At 40.4% G+C, this 18240-nt stretch overlaps 1 protein-coding gene across 1 annotated transcript in view; it reads right to left on the bottom strand.

Moving 5' to 3' along the window:
- Positions 1-18240, bottom strand: part of MSTN (myostatin) — a 61638-nt gene that overhangs the window by 6169 nt on the left and 37229 nt on the right. The window contains exon 2 of the mRNA XM_044303894.1: positions 13654-14021. Coding sequence (XP_044159829.1) covers positions 13654-14021 — 368 coding nt within the window. The remainder of the gene's footprint in view (positions 1-13653; positions 14022-18240) is intronic.

Genomic DNA, 18240 nt, shown 5'->3' with positions numbered 1-18240 from the left:
GCTGATGTCATCTGACTTCACTTGAGCGCGGTGACGTCAGCGCAGGTCCTGCTGAATGAAGTCAGATGACATCAGTGCAGGTCCTTCTGCATGAAGATAGAAGGTCCTTCTATCTTCATTCAGCTGCACCTGCACTGACATCACCGCGCTCACCACGTGATGAGCGTGGTGACGTCAGCGCAGGTCCTGCTGAATGAAGTCAGATGACATCAGTGCAGGTCCTTTTGCAGGTCCTGCAAGAAGAAGAAAGAATACGATAACGACGATGAAGTGGATGAGGTAAGTCATTTTTTCATTATTTTTTAACCCTTAAAGGACATTTTACTTAGCATTCTGTATTAAAGAATGCTATCATTTTCCATTATAACCATGTTATAATGGAACATAATAAAGTAAATGGACTTTTATGGGGTCCTGGGGCTCATCTCATCATCTCCTTAGCAACCATCTGTGAAAATCGCATTGCATCCACACTTGCTTACGGATGCAATGCGATTTTCACGCAGCCCTATTCACATTTATGGGGCCTGCGTTGCTTGTAAATTGCTGAATATAGAACATGCTGCGATTTTCACGCAATGCACAAGTGATGCGTGAAAAACATTGCTCATGTAAACAGCCCTATTGAAATGAATAGGTCAGGATTCAGTTTGGGTGCAATGCATGCACTTCACGCATTGCACCCACGCGGAAAACTCGCCCGTGTGAAAGGGGCCTTAGAAAAATCAATGACTTGTTCTGAAAATATGGTCCAAAAATTCTCCCTCTTTCAGGAGCAGCTGTAATACTTTATGGAACCTGATTCACAAGGCAGGAATTGTGCAGGTATTGGTGGTAGTAGCGGCAGCAGCAGTAACTGCATTTGCTTTGCAACAGGGCTTTGGATACAAACTGAAAAGAATGGCGTGGTATTAAACAAGCAGGAAGTGCTCAAACCCACATGCGTTTGTGCATATATATATATAGGGGAGCAATTCCTGCACTTGTGGCCCATTGCTAATGACGATCCCCAGCAAAAATGCATACAGTGGAGGATGCCCGGAGCGAACCACAAGTACCACAATAGACATCCTACACAAGATAGGATTTATGTGGATGTGATACTCAATATAGCAATATAACTAAATAATAGCAAAGACAGGTGCACTCTGCGGTCTTACTAAAACTTCAAACTGATTTTAAAATTAAGAGATTAGCCAACATATCCTACGGTGTACGACATGTCTGAGCCCGAGCACTGCGCCAAGGTTTCACAAGTAGCTCGGGAACCTAACACTCACCTACCTGTGCCGTATAGGCATTACCAGGAGCCAGTGGGCAAATTACAGGAGCATGAGGCCGACTTACAGACAACTCACCAGTTACCTCCAGCATGTGACCATGCTAGCAATGGGAGGAGGGAGGAGTCTGTGAGTCCCTCTCAAGACTGGCTGATAAGGCCCAGGCCTCACAGGTGCACCTAAATAGGTTCCTGTGTATGGGCATCTCTACCATCGAGAGGTGCCCATACGGATAGGAATTAGGGCCAGGAGCAGGGTTTTATAGGTGGTGACCCTTTTCCTTCCCTAGCGGTGAGGCCTAGTGTCTTTCCCCTTCCTTCTTGTTGTCTTTTGGTGTTCTCCCCTATTACATCCGTGACAGCTTATGCTATATTTGTTAATAGTGTTGAGCGCAAATATTCGAATCGTGAATTTTAATCGCGATTATCGCCACTTTGAGAATTTGCAAATATTTAGAATATAGTGCTATATATTCGTATTCGCAAATAGTATTGATCGCGAATATTCTAATTGCAAATTTATTGTGAATTTATTTAGACTTTATCACAAATATTGGCAACATCCCTAGCAAACAATAGGAAAGTTGCCTACCCCTTAGTGTTTATTGCGAATATTCTAATCGAGAATTTTTATCATGAATATATTACATTGCTGATTTTCGCAATCAAGAAAATGACTGGAGATCACAAATTCTCAAATTTGCGAATTTATGGCAAATGTTCATCCAAAAATGTGTGAAATATTGCGAATTCGAATATTGCCTATGCCGCTCATCACTATTTGTTAACTGCAGAAGCTTTGCCACAGAGTTTTAGCAAACAGAGTCTGAATATAAATGAACAGTATCCTATCCCTAGTGCTAAAACATGTCTTTATATTAAGTAGTTCTATCTGCTTAACTAAATACTATCTTCCCAATCTCTAACATAATCCCTCTACGACCCTAAACTCAATGTCTTTGTGCATCTAATTGCTGTGTCTATAACACATCCTATTATGTTAGTGGCTGATCTGAAAATTAGTGTCTACCTGGGACCTTACATGGTATCTAATACATAAACCAATATCATCCCTTCTCATAGGCTGAGGCTGACAGCAAGGCATTATGGGAAAACCCACCCGGTCGTGTGATTTCAGACTTGCAAAGAGTTCCACAGAAAATGTAAAAATTAGATACATTTGGCTAAATTAGCCAAAGAAAAACAAATTGCTATTGACATTACAATAAATAAAAAAATAAATAAAAAATAAAATTAAATACTAGCCCTCTAACAGTAGGGAATATAATCAAAAAAGATAAAGGGAAGTTGGAGATATTAATCTTATAGATTCTCTGTCAAATATCCCTTTTTCAAATATAGAGGCATCTGAGCAATTCAAATATTCAGATGACATTCATCCACGAGTACTGAGGGAACGGAGTTCAGTAATCGATAGACACAGGGTCAGTGCCACAGAACTGGAGGATGGCAGATGTTGTACCATTATATGAGAAAAGTAACACCCATCTGGTAAATTTGATATTTGTGGTATGCAAAATATTTAAAGGTGTTCTGAGAGATAAGCTGCAAAAGTCTATAGTGGTGAATAAATTTATTACCAACAAACAGCATGAATTCATGCCAAACAGATCATACCTAACCAACATGCTTGGTTTCCATAAGGAGGTAAGTGCAAATATGGATGTTGGTCATGCGGCCGATGCAACATATCTGAATTTTTCTAAATCATTTAATACTGTACCACACAAGAGCCTTGTACTGAAGCTACAAATACAGGAACTAGAGGACAATCTATGCACATGGGTAAAGAACGTGTTATGAGACAGAAAACAAAAAGTCTTTGTAAATGGTACTGTACATAGTTAGTGCTGGTCGAGCACCAAAGTGCTTGTGTGCTCGAGTAGAACACTTTCCGATGCTCGGGTGCTCTACAGAGCACCTGAGCACAATGGAAGTCAATGGGTGAACCTGAGTATTTAACCAGGCTCCCCTGCTCTGAAGAGGGGAGCGTGTCAGGACTCTAGTTCAGCTAAGGAGTCTCTGCTCTGACTTAATATATAGCTATGTCCATATATGGAGTCAGTGCTTGGGGACACACCAGTGTATTTAAATCTAATTTAGCCTCTGAAAAGTTTCTGGTGGGATTCAAACTCACAACATTCTACATTACAGCCAATAATGTTAAACACTACACTATAAAGCTGAATGGCCAGTTACTTAAATAAAATAAAAAAACTTCTGCTGTTACCAGTAGTAAGTATTCCTATATAGCAGAAGTCTCATATTTATTCCTTTTTTTTAAGTAACTGGCCATGCAGCTGTATACTGTAGTGGTTAACATTCTGGGCTGTAACATAGAAGGTTGTGAGTTCAAATCCCATCAGAAAATTTTCAGAAATAGATGCTAAACTTAATTTAAACATATATATATATATATATATATATATATATATATATAAAAGTTTTTTGCCATAATATATTTACATATATATATATACAGGGAGTGCAGAATTATTATGCAAGTTGTATTTTTGAGGATTAAATTTATTATTGAACAACAACCATGTTCTCAATGAACCCAAAAAACTCACTAATATCAAAGCTGAATATTTTTGGAAGTAGTTTTTAGTTTGTTTTTAGTTTTAGCTATTTTAGGGGGGTATCTGTGTGTGCAGGTGACTATTACTGTACATAATTATTAGGCAACTTAACAAAAAACAAATATATACCCATTTCAATTATTTATTTTTACCAGTGAAAACCAATATAACATCTCAACATTCACAAATATACATTTCTGACATTCAAAAACAAAACAAAAACAAATCAGTGACCAATTCAGCCACCTTTCTTTGCAAGGACACTCAAAAGCCTGCCATCCATGGATTCTGTCAGTGTTTTGATCTGTTCACCATCAACATTGTGTGCAGCAGCAACCACAGCCTCCCAGACACTGTTCAGAGAGGTGTACTGTTTTCCCTCCTTGTAAATCTCACATTTGATGATGGACCACAGGTTCTCAATGGGGTTCAGATCAGGTGAACAAGGAGGCCATGTCATTAGATTTTCTTCTTTTATACCCTTTCTTGCCAGCCACGCTGTGGAGTACTTGGACGCGTGTGATGGAGCATTGTCCTGCATGAAAATCATGTTTTTCTTACCTTGCAGACTTCTTCCTGTACCACTGCTTGAAGAAGGTGTCTTCCAGAAACTGGCAGTAGTACTGGGAGTTGAGCTTGACTCCATCCTCAACCCAAAAAGGCCCCACAAGCTCATCTTTGATGATACCAGCCCAAACCAGTACTCCACCTCCACCTTGCTGGCGTCTGATTCGGACTGGAGCTCTCTGCCCTTTACCAATCCAGCCATCTGGCCCATCAAGACTCACTCTCATTTCATCAGTCCATAAAACCTTAGAAAAATCAGTCTTGAGATATTTCTTGGCCCAGTCTTGACGTTTCAGCTTGTGTGTCTTGTTCAGTGGTGGTCGTCTTTCAGCCTTCCTTACCTTGGCCATGTCTCTGAGTATTGCACACCTTGTGCTTTTGGGCACTCCAGTGATGTTGCAGCTCTGAAATATGGCCAAACTGGTGGCAAGTGGCATCTTGGCAGCTGCACGCTTGACTTTTCTCAGTTCATGGGCAGTTATTTTGCGTCTTGGTTTTTCCACACGCTTCTTGCGACCCTGTTGTCTATTTTGAATGAAACGCTTGATTGTTTGATGATCACCCTTCAGAAGCTTTGCAATTTTAAGAGTGCTGCATCCCTCTGCAAGATATCTCACTATTTTTGACTTTTCTGAGCCTGTCAAGTCCTTCTTTTGACCCATTTTGCCAAAGGAAAGGAAGTTGCCTAATAATTATGCACACCTGATATAGGGTGTTGATGTCATTAGACCACACCCCTTCTCATTACAGAGATGCACATCACCTAATATGCTTAATTGGTAGTAGGCTTTCGAGCCTATACAGCTTGGAGTAAGACAACATGCATAAAGAGGATGATATGGTCAAAATACTCATTTGCCTAATAATTCTGCACGTAGTGTATATATATATATATACACAGTCATGTGAAAAAATTAGGACACCCTTTTAAAGCATGTGGTTTTTTGTAACATTTTTAATAAAAGGTTATTTCATCTCCGTTTCAACAATACAGAGAGATTAAAGTAATCCAACTAAACAAAGAAAACTGAAGAAAAGTCTTTTCAAGATCTTCTGTAAATGTCATTCTACAAAAATGCCTATTCTAACTGAGGAAAAAGATAGGACACCCTCACATGTATTCCCTCTTAAATTGGCTCAGATCTCACACAGGTATATCACACCAGGTGCACATAATTAGTAGATCGTTACTCTGCATGTTGAATGAGGCTTGCCCTATTTAAACCTCAGACATTTAGTTTGGTGTGCTCCTGACTGTTGAAGTGAGAGTGAGCACCATGGTGAGAGCAAAAGAGCTGTCAGAGGACTTCAGAAAAAAGATTGTAGCAGCCTATGAGTCTGGGAAGGGATTTAAAAAGATCTCAAAAGATTTTGAAATCAGCCATTCCACTGTCCGGAAGATAGTCTACAAGTGGAGGGCTTTCAAAACAACTGCCAACATGCCCAGGACTGGTCGCCCCAGCAAGTTCACCCCAAGAGCAGACCGCAAGATGCTAAAAGAGGTCTCCAAAAACCCTAAAGTGTCATCTCGAGAACTACAGCAGGCTCTGGCTACTGTTGATGTAGAAGTACATGCCTCTACAATCAGAAAGAGACTGTACAAGTTTAACTTGCATGGGAGGTGTGCAAGGAGGAAACCTTTGCTTTCCAAAAGAAACATCGAGGCCAGACTGACATTTGCCAGAGATAAAGTTGACAAAGACCAGGACTTCTGGAATAATGTTCTTTGGGCAGATGAGTCCAAAATTGAATTATTTGGACACAACAGCAGAGGACATGTTTGGCGTAAACCAAACACAGCATTCCAAGAAAAGAACCTCATACCAACTGTGAAGCATGGAGGTGGAAGTGTCATGGTTTGGGGCTGCTTTGCTGCAGCAGGACCTGGTCAGCTCACCATCATAGAATCCATAATGAATTCTACTGTGTATCAGAAGGTGCTTGAAGAACATGTGAGACCATCAGTTAGAAAATTAAAGCTGAAGCGGAACTGGACCATGCAACATGACAATGACCCAAAACATACTAGTAAATCAACCAAAGATTGGCTGAAAAAGAAGAAATGGAGAGTCCTGGAATGGCCAAGTCAAAGTCCAGATTTGAATCCCATTGAGATGCTGTGGGGTGACTTGAAAAGGGCTGTACGTGCAAGAAACCCCTCAAACATCTCACAGCTGAAAAAGTTCAGCATTGAGGAGTGGGGTAAAATTTCCTCAGACCGATGTCGAAGACTGGTAGATGGCTACAAGAACCGTCTCACTGCAGTTATTTCAGCCAAAGGAGGTAACACTCGCTATTAGGGGCAAGGGTGTCCTATCTTTTTCCTCAGTTAGAATAGGCATTTTTGTAGAATGACATTTACAGAAGATCTTGAAAAGACTTTTCTTCAGTTTTCTTTGTTTAGTCGGATTACTTTAATCTCTCTGTATTGTTGAAACGGAGATGAAATAACCTTTTATTAAAAATGTTACAAAAAACCACATGCTTTCAAAGGGTGTCCTAATTTTTTCACATGACTGTATATACTGTATATATTTTAGAATATATAATATATTATAATATATATAAATATATTATGGCTAAAACATCAGTAGCAGTTTTCCACATATGCATTCATATATATATCAGAAGTATGAGCAGCGGCATGACACAAATCACCCCGCCTTCTTGGTATGTCTGCTTGATTGCCCCTCCTCTCTGTTCCTCCCTCCTGTAAAGTATATTAGACTAAAGCGCACCGATCGGATAGATCGATTGTTTTAACTGACACTCGTGTTATTCATTCCTAGTTACATTGTATATGACATGTATGCTACATGTATTTTCTATTTGATCTGCACTTTGTTCATTGTTTTTTAATATGCAATGTTTACATTGTTTTTACACATGACTGTCACAATCTGTAACACACCCACTGGGTGGAGTGTGATCACATGTTGAATATGCTAATTGATTTACCTGTATATAATGCTGTGATTTGAGTTGTATCTTTGCTTGAAAAAGGCTCAAGTGCAGAGCCGAAACGTTGCACCACCTAGGTGAATAAAGGTTCACTTACTTTTATTATCCATTGGAGTGCCGCCCGTTTTTCTGGATCTATATATATATATATATATATATATATATATATATATATAGCAATTACGGTACACATTTTTTACAATTGAACTCACAAGCTTCTACCATACAGCTCAGAATGTTAACCAGTACACTATACAGATGCATGGCCAGTTTCTTTAAGAAAAAAATAAATAAATGAGACTTCTGCCCAGGCACCTCATACAGGTTATACTTACCCCCTGCCCAGCACCCGCATCACTCCTGATGCCTGCACAAACGCTGCTGCATCACCCGCGTTGCTAGGGAGGCTCGTCCTCATCGTGGCAGGCTATTGGCTGTCCCCACCCCTCCCCGTTGAGAGATGTTTTGATCCACGCGATGGGAAGATGCAGCAGCTGCCATGTGGGCATCAGGAGCGACGCAGGTGCTGGGGAGAACCAGAGAGCAGGGTAAGTATTACCTGTATAAGTTGCCCAGGCATTTGGGGGGCATTATAGTGGTTGGTTAAGTCCTTTATCTAGCTTGATTGTCAAATATTACAGAAATAACTAAATAAGCTGAAAGCACGGGCAAGAACATGGCTGATGATTTTTAATGTTGATACCTATACAGTAATGCACCTAGGCCACAGTTATCATATGACTGCATACAGATTAAATTAAATTGGGGAACAATAAACAATAAAATTGGGGCCCAGCCACTGGCACTAGAGTTGCACTGTCCCACCATACAGGATGCTTCTTGCGGGAAAGAACTCTCTATCCCCATGCCCATAGGGTTGTGCACTTTCTCCGGTTCTTAGGGGGCCAGCCTGCACAATGGCTGGCCAGATTGGGGTGCTTAAGGTACTTTTCCCTATGGGAAGGTGCCTGAGCAATAGGTTCTAGTGTCCTGCAAAGGTGTGCGGTTCTATGTTCGTCTTCCCGTGTACCGGCTTTTGCCTGTTGTAAAATGTGTAATTTATTTATTTTAACCTCTGCTCTTTTTATGCATCAGAGTAATTTGGGTGGTGCCACTCGGGGATTGACAGCACCACTAAAATTACACAGAGCAGAGGTTAAATGGATAAAAGTTTTTTGTAATCTTTTTTCACAAAACTATATCTAAATGTGCTCAGCTTCCACTGTTCTTTAACATGCTGCTTGAAGATTACATTCCATTTTTTGGTGACAGATTCCTTTTAACTGTTGCAAACATTGTTAGACAGCTGCTACCAAAGCTAATGAGATTGAGGGGTGCATGAAAAGGAACATACTGTAGATGCACATGAAAACAGTATAGTTCTGCCACTTTATTACTCCTTAGTCAGACTACACATGGAGTGTTGTGTAAAATTTTGCACACCCATGCACTAAAGTAGTTAGTGAAATTGGTGGACTACAGTACCCAGAATGATTTAGAATTACCGATATTAGGGTTATTTAGTTTTGAAAAATGCAGCTTAGGGGAGATCTAATAACTATGTATTACTATCAATATATCCAATAACTATCAGGGGTCAATACATCGATCTCTCCCATCATCTATTCCAACCCAGGACTGTGACTGTGATGATGGGACATCTTCTATCTCAAGATTAAAGAAGGTTTATGCACCAGCATAGGTGTTCTTTACTGGAAGAGCAGTGAGACTATGAAACTCTCTGCCTAATGAAGTGGTGATGGTGAAAACAGTAAAAAGAGTGGTCTAGATAAATTTCTGGAGTGTAGTAATATTTCAGATTATAGTTACAAGAATTCTAGAAAAGAGTAATTGATCCAGAGAGTTATTCTGATTGCCTGATAGGAGGTGGGAAGGAATTTTTTCCCCTAAAATTAGGAAGATTGCCTTGGACCTCATGGGGTTACACATAATTTCTAGATTTCTACAAAAGGATTTTTGATCCAAGGAGTTATTCTGATTGCAAGGGTCAGAGTTGAGATTTCTTTTTTCTTTCAGGTGAGGAAAATTAGTTTTAACCTCATGAGTGCTTTTGCCTTCCCCTGGATCAACTTTGCAGGATGATAGAACTTGTTGGACGTAAGTTCTTTTCAGCCTTATAAAGTACACTGCCTGTCCCAAAAAATGTAGCCATCAATAAAAAAGCCTTTAGCCTTAATTACGGTACGCATTCGCTGTGGCATTGTTTCAATAAGCTTCTGCAATGTCACAAGATTTATTTCCATCCAGTGTTGCATTAATTTTTCACCAAGATCTTGCATTGATGATGGTAGAGTCTGCTGCGCAAAGCCTTCTCCAGCACATCGCAAAGATTCTCAAAGGGGTTAAAGTCTTGACTCTGTGGTGGCCAATCCATGTGTGAAAATGATGTCTCATGAACCCTGAACCACTCTTTCACAATTTGAGCCCGATGAATCCTGGCATTGTCATCTTGGAATATGCCCTTGCCATCAGGGAAGAAAAAATCCATTGATGGAATAACCTTGTCATTCAGTATGTTCAGGTAGTTAGCTGACCTCATTCTTGGAGCACATACTGTTGCTGAACCTAGACCTGACCAACTGCAGCCACCCCAGATCATAGCACTGCCTCTACAGGCTTGTACAGTAGGCACTAGGCATGATGGGTGCATCACTTCATTTGCCTTTCTTCTTACCCTGATGCACCCATTACATCAGGCCACATGACCTTCTTCCATTGCGCCAGAGTCCAATCTTTATGCTCTCTAGCAAATTGAAGCTTTTTTTTCTTGTTTGTCTCACTGATTAGTGGTTTTCTTACGGCTACACAGCTGTTCGGTCCCAATTTCCTTGAGTTCCCTTCGCATTGTGCGTGTGGAAATGCTCTTACTTTCACTATTAAACATAGCCCTGAGTTCTACTGTTGTTTTTCTTCGATTTGATTTCTCCAAACGTTTAAGTGATTGACGATCATGATCATTCAGGATTTTTTTCCTGCCACATTTCTCCCTCGAATACGATGGGTCCCCACTATCCTTCCAGTTTTTAATAATTGAACAGTTCTTTCAGCCTTATAAAGTACACTGCCTGTCCCAAAAAATGTAGCCATCAATAAAAAAGCCTTTAGCCTTAATTACGGTACGCATTCGCTGTGGCATTGTTTCAATAAGCTTCTGCAATGTCACAAGATTTATTTCCATCCAGTGTTGCATTAATTTTTCACCAAGATCTTGCATTGATGATGGTAGAGTCTGCTGCACAAAGCCTTCTCCAGCACATCGCAAAGATTCTCAAAGGGGTTAAAGTCTTGACTCTGTGGTGGCCAATCCATGTGTGAAAATGATGTCTCATGAACCCTGAACCACTCTTTCACAATTTGAGCCCGATGAATCCTGGCATTGTCATCTTGGAATATGCCCTTGCCATCAGGGAAGAAAAAATCCATTGATGGAATAACCTTGTCATTCAGTATGTTCAGGTAGTTAGCTGACCTCATTCTTGGAGCACATACTGTTGCTGAACCTAGACCTGACCAACTGCAGCCACCCCAGATCATAGCACTGCCTCTACAGGCTTGTACAGTAGGCACTAGGCATGATGGGTGCATCACTTCATTTGCCTTTCTTCTTACCCTGATGCACCCATTACATCAGGCCACATGACCTTCTTCCATTGCGCCAGAGTCCAATCTTTATGCTCTCTAGCAAATTGAAGCTTTTTTTTCTTGTTTGTCTCACTGATTAGTGGTTTTCTTACGGCTACACAGCTGTTCGGTCCCAATTTCCTTGAGTTCCCTTCGCATTGTGCGTGTGGAAATGCTCTTACTTTCACTATTAAACATAGCCCTGAGTTCTACTGTTGTTTTTCTTCGATTTGATTTCTCCAAACGTTTAAGTGATTGACGATCATGATCATTCAGGATTTTTTTCCTGCCACATTTCTCCCTCGAATACGATGGGTCCCCACTATCCTTCCAGTTTTTAATAATTGAACAGTTCTTTCAGCCTTATAAAGTACACTGCCGGTCCCAAAAAATGTAGCCATCAATAAAAAAGCCTTTAGCCTTAATTACGGTACGCATTCGCTGTGGCATTGTTTCAATAAGCTTCTGCAATGTCACAAGATTTATTTCCATCCAGTGTTGCATTAATTTTTCACCAAGATCTTGCATTGATGATGGTAGAGTCTGCTGCACAAAGCCTTCTCCAGCACATCGCAAAGATTCTCAAAGGGGTTAAAGTCTTGACTCTGTGGTGGCCAATCCATGTGTGAAAATGATGTCTCATGAACCCTGAACCACTCTTTCACAATTTGAGCCCGATGAATCCTGGCATTGTCATCTTGGAATATGCCCTTGCCATCAGGGAAGAAAAAATCCATTGATGGAATAACCTTGTCATTCAGTATGTTCAGGTAGTTAGCTGACCTCATTCTTGGAGCACATACTGTTGCTGAACCTAGACCTGACCAACTGCAACCACCCCAGATCATAGCACTGCCTCTACAGGCTTGTACAGTAGGCACTAGGCATGATGGGTGCATCACTTCATTTGCCTTTGCCTTTCTTCTTACCCTGATGCACCCATTACATCAGGCCACATGACCTTCTTCCATTGCGCCAGAGTCCAATCTTTATGCTCTCTAGCAAATTGAAGCTTTTTTTTCTTGTTTGTCTCACTGATTAGTGGTTTTCTTACGGCTACACAGCTGTTCGGTCCCAATTTCCTTGAGTTCCCTTCGCATTGTGCGTGTGGAAATGCTCTTACTTTCACTATTAAACATAGCCCTGAGTTCTACTGTTGTTTTTCTTCGATTTGATTTCTCCAAACGTTTAAGTGATTGACGATCATGATCATTCAGGATTTTTTTCCTGCCACATTTCTCCCTCGAATACGATGGGTCCCCACTATCCTTCCAGTTTTTAATAATTGAACAGTTCTTAACCCAATTTTAGTAGTTCCTGCAATCTCCTTAGATGTTTTCTCTGCTTGATGCATGCCAGTGATTTGACCCTTGTCAAACAGGCTAACATCTTTTCCATGACCACAAGATGTGTCTTTCGACATGTTTTTTAAGAAATGAGAAGCAACTCATTGCACCAGTTGGGGTTAAATAACTTATTGCCAGCTGAAAGATAATCACCCATGCAGTAATTATCCAATAGGAGACTCATTACTATTTTCTTAGTTAAATCCAGGTGGCGACAGGCAGTGTATGTTACTATGTTGTGGCCTGGTGGTTCCCTGCAAAGTCCAGAACCCTGTACAGGGGTTAAAGGGTGAAAACCAAGGGGCCACTTAACACCATTAGGAGAAGCTCTAAGCCAAATCTGTTCAAGCGATACAGCAGATCCACATCTACTTCATAACAATAATGAGAGGCTTATTCATCTTGAATAGGAGACGCCTTAGAGGTGATATAATTTATGTATAAATACATGTGTAATCAATACTAGAAACTGGCATAGCATATGATTTATTTGTTCAAAGAACCGGAGGACAATCATTTTGTGTGGCGAAAAAAGCGTTTCTATTTTCCATCATAGGATCTAAATATCGGCGAAAAATGCTTCCGTTTTGTTCCAATTCATTGTCAATGGTGACAAAACATAACTGAACAGAACGGAATGCCCCAAAAAGCATTCCGTTGCATTTGGTTGCATTCCCACACCGGACAGCAAACCGCAGCAAGTTGCAGTTTACTTTCCATCATGGGAAATCTAACACAATAGAAAACTGATCTTTCAATTATGTTCATGACGGATCTGTCTTGGCTATGTTAAAGATAATACAACCGGATCCGATCATAGCAGATGCAGATGGTTGTATTATCAGTAACGTAAGCATTTTTTCTGAGCCCTGTTGGATCCAGCAAAAATGCTAGTGTGAAAGTCGCCTTAGACATTAATACAGGAAAGGGTTCTTTACAGTCAGAGTAGTTAAACTATGGAACCCAAAGAGATAATCATGGCAGATAGTATCAACATTTTAGAAAGTCCTAGATGCTTATCTAATATCGAACTGTATTGAAGGGTATAATTAAATCTGACAATTCTAACAATTTTGTATAATTGATTTGGTTGAATTTGATGGACCTGTGTCCTTTGTAATTATATAAGCCACATGCATACAACCCTATGCATTGGATTTCCCTTCTTATGTTTTATCTATATCTGTCTATGTTAGAATTATAGCATTGCATGTTTTAGTTTCCATAATTAACATATTCTTTTTTTGTAACCTACCAGTCCATCTTCATTTGAGCCATGATGGCCAACTGGAATATCTCTTCCATTTTCATCAGTAGCCTTGATTTCAATGCCAATATTGGATTCAAGTTGTTTAAGCCAATTTTGAAGAGCAGTTTTCACATCAATGCTTTTCCAAATCCCGGGTCCAGGATTAATTTCAAGCTTTAGTGGTCTGATTCCAGTAGACCGCAAATTATCATTCAAATATCTGGGTAATCTGTAGGTCTGTACAAAAATTGTGGTGCGTTTTTGGACAGGTTTAAAATATATCCATAGCTGAGCCTTTGCTATTTTATTATATTGTATAATAGAGCTAAATTTGAAGTAGCAGCATTTTTGCTTTTCATGTGTAACAAAATCAGCTGTAAAACAAGAGAGAAACAAATTATCACAAAACACTTCAAAAAATATATAATAATTGCAAAGGGTTATTGCATGTAATATATACATTACTATACAAACATTTTATGCAGATATTAAAAAATACTGCAAGATAGGAATGCTTTTAAAATTAGAAGTGCTAGTTTTTTTTTAGCAATTAACAACATACAAAGTGAACGAACAACTGAGAAATCTAAATCAAATCAATATTCGGTGTGACCAGATCACCCTTTGCATTCAAAACAGGATGAATTTTTGAGTTTTTGAAGAAACTCATCAGGGAGGCTGTTTCAAATATCTTGGAGAACTAACTGATGAGAGGCAGGAAAAATATTGAAATTTTTGATATTTTGCAAATATTTGGTAGAATATTCATCATATAGTAGCGAATTCACAAATTAGCAAATATGGTCTTGATTGCGAAATCGGCAATGTACTATGAGCGTAATGCGCGTTCAATTCGGGCGTGTGTTACTATAGCTACATTTTTCAAGTTGCTAGAAGTTTCCTAAGACTGGGGAAAATGGTTGGCACGGCAGAACATTACAAAAGCTTTATATGCAGATAGAGTGCTCCAATATATTTGCGATTGCGAAATCAGCTCTAATGATGCGAATACTTTGGCACAATACGTGCAACTTCACATTTTAACAGGTCTGACTACTTATTAGTGATTGGTGCACTAAGTATTGTAGTGAACCTGTGACATCACAGCACTATGTATGTACAGTATGTAGCATTTATGTATGGACAACAGAACCTATCAGCTACACTATATCACTATCTAACCTACGGTACACTATCTAACCTACGGTACACTAACTATCTGTATTAAATATATATATATATATATATATAAGCTAACTATCTAATGTAATGACACAAGAAAGCAGAGAGCACAGCAATAACACTGCTGTCTCTCTCAGATCTGCAAAATACTGCATACAAGGGCTGCTGGGGAGGGTCTTATATACTAAAGAGGTAGACAGCTTTCCTATTGGTTATTAGGGATGTTGCTAAGTTCAGACAAAGACATTGCAACCTTCTCATTGGCCCACAAGCAAGAAGGGAGGTTACTATTCGAAAAAAAATCTAGAATATTCGAAATTACGAATATATATCATTATATTCAAAATAATAGCAAATTCTTGAAGTGCCAATATTCGCGATTAATGTTCACGATTCGAATATTCACGCCCAACACTACAAACTAAACATCTTCTGTGAATGTAGGCTTGCTCAAATTCTCCTTTCATGTAATCCCAAACAAATTGGTTAATTTTCAGATCAGGATTCTGTGGGGGCCATATCTTCACTCCAGGTTTTTTGTTACGTTAAAGATAGTTTTTGCTTTAAAAAAAAAGTTCTAGGCCAGACACACATGATGAAGTTCAATGCTAGGATCTCGGTGTGTGTGTTAGGGCTCATGCATACAGGGGGTCCGCAATACACTGGCATCGGCTGTGTGCACCCCCACACCAATGGGTCCGCAACCCGCATGCGGCTGCCCCATAGTCGTGCCCATGCATTGCGGACTGCAATTTGCGGTCTGCAGCACGGGCCCGGCCAGCACACGGCCGTGGGCATGAGCTCTTAGGCTACATTCACACGTCAGTATTTTTCTATATCCCGATTTTCAGTCCGTTTTTTGCGGATACGTTGTTCCTGAAAATGTTTCCGTATGTCATCCGTATGTCATCCGTTTTTTGCGGATCCGCAAAAAACGGAAACATGTATAAATGTCAATAAGCAAATAAAGTTGTTTGGATTTCTTTGAAACAAAAAAATTTAAATGCAATTTCCAGGAACGGAATCCGCATAAAACAGATGACATCCGTAATGACATCCGAATGTCTTCCGTTTTTTGCGGATCCATTGACTTTGTATTGTACCAGGATCCGAATTTTGCGGAAAAGAATAGGACATGTTTTATATTTAAACGGACATGCGGAACGGAACAACGGAAACGGACAGCACACATTGAAAATGAATGGGTCCAGATCTGGTCCAGATCTGTTCCGCAAAAAACGGAACAGATCAGGAAAGAAAAACGGACGTGTGAATGGACCCTTACTGTGAGGTCCTGTTCTGACCTCCACTCCTCTGACACGATTGTACAGCATTAGGGCTCATGCCCACAGCTGTGTGCCGGCCATGTTGATGCTGCAGACCGCAAATTGCAGTCCGCAATGCATGGGCACGTCCGCGGGGCAGCTGCATGCGGATGGCGGACCCATTGGTGTGGGGTACACACAGCCAATGCCCGTGTACCCTGTATGCATGAGCCCTGAGCTGTTCACTTGAATGGGGACCGTGATTCACATCCGACGGTCTGCATCGCAAAAAGTTGTGCATGCACTCCGTACTGCTTCCGTGGGGCTTCCGATCTGTGCCTCCGTTCCGCATCTCCGTGATTGCAGACATTGAATGTGTCCGCGATCCGTGGTTGGGGGTGCACACGGCCGATGTCCGTGTATTGTGGACCCCCTGCATGCAGGCCACAATATGGCCACGGCCGGCAAAAGCTGTGTGCACGAGCCCTTATAATGATTTATAATGTTGTGCAAACCCTGGAGTCCTGAAATCTACTGAATTAGACTGGCGTAATGCTGTCAGTGTAATGCAATAGATTTCAGGGCTCTTAAGGTCACAGAGCCTTATAAGTTAGTATAATGCTGTGCAATCCTGTCAGAGGAGCATAGTTCAGAATGGGACCTCACACTGACACATGCTGCAGTTCCTCGCATTGAACTTGCTCATGTGTGTCTGGCCTAACACTTTTATTTAAAGCATTCTTACTTTGCAGCTTTTTTCCACCACTGCCTAAAACGTTTGCACAGTAAAGTGCTTTTGGCTACAGCTCTAACTACAAAAATATCTGCTTAATTCCTTGCTTGATTATAGGCAGTTTTATGTGTACATTTGGCATATAGTGTATTAAATGAGAATCTAAACCACACAATAACTGTACCATATTTGAGCATAGAAGTAGGGCATTAAAGTGAAACTCATGACATATACTGAAAATTTCCGATTTTGAAGGAGTGTGTGAGTTCTACTGACTTTGCCAGCTCTACTTACTTCTTAAAGGGAACCTGAGAGCAAGATATTTGATATTTAACTAAGTACACCTTATCTGTCCAAACACGTTGCCCCCAATGGTGCCCTTTTCTTGGTTTTGTGTTTTATGTATACTGAGAAAATCATCTTTATTCAGCGCTCCCACCGTATTCTGAGTGCTTTCAATTTAAGGAGGCTTTTGCAGCCTCCAAGTCATGCTTGCTGTTCCCAGATCCTGCCTCCTGGATAGATGTAGGCATTGTGGTGGAGAAAGACTGTGCCTGCACAAGATGTGGAAAGGCAATGGGAGGACATAACCACTACTCAAGGTGCAGGAGGAAGGATCTGGGCCTGGCAAGCTTGACTTGGAATCTGCAAGAGCCAGCTTCCTTGACCTGAAAGCGCTCATTAGCATACGACGGGAGCTGAATATACAATTATTTTCTCTGTGTACAGGAAACACAAAATTAAGATAAAGACACCATTTGGGACAACATGCCTGGACAGATAAGGTAATGTGGTTAAATAGCGAATATCTTGATGTCAAGATCACTTTAATGCTTTAACTGAAACAGGGAGGCAAATTAGCAAATAATATATATATATATATATATATATATATATAGACAGCACTGTTTTGTTGTTCTTGTCCCTCATCAGTACAGAACGTTGAATTGGCTAGCTGAATAATATGCCTTAGACTTAGCACTGGCAGTGGATACTGTCCCTAAAGAGACTCTGCTCTGTATTGCGGTTCACAAACCCTGATGCAATGCTGTCTATAGCTGTTCTCCAGTATGACTAATATGACTGATATGAGCCAATTTACTTCAGTTTCTTATTGGGCAGCAATTATTATGGGCCTCAAGCATAACTAATGGGTAGATACATCCACTGCTTTGGGGCCCACCAACAACGTGGGCCCATCTTCCCTCTGACATACAATAAATTACAGTGATGACTATGAATGATAGAAAATTAAATGGAGCCCCATTCTACAGTTGTGTGTACAATATGTTATGTTTTACTATGGAGCCTTGTGGGTATACTGTCTGCGTGCATTGCCCTGTCTCTGTGGTATTACGTTTTGCATTATTATGGAATTCCAACATTGTGCTCATTATAGAATCATGTGCTGTG

The sequence above is a fragment of the Bufo gargarizans genome, chromosome 8 (assembly GCF_014858855.1).
Source record: "Bufo gargarizans isolate SCDJY-AF-19 chromosome 8, ASM1485885v1, whole genome shotgun sequence".
Taxonomy (NCBI): Eukaryota; Metazoa; Chordata; class Amphibia; order Anura; family Bufonidae; genus Bufo; species Bufo gargarizans.
Note: the sequence above shows the minus strand (reverse complement) of the source record. Positions and strands in the feature narration are given on the sequence as shown.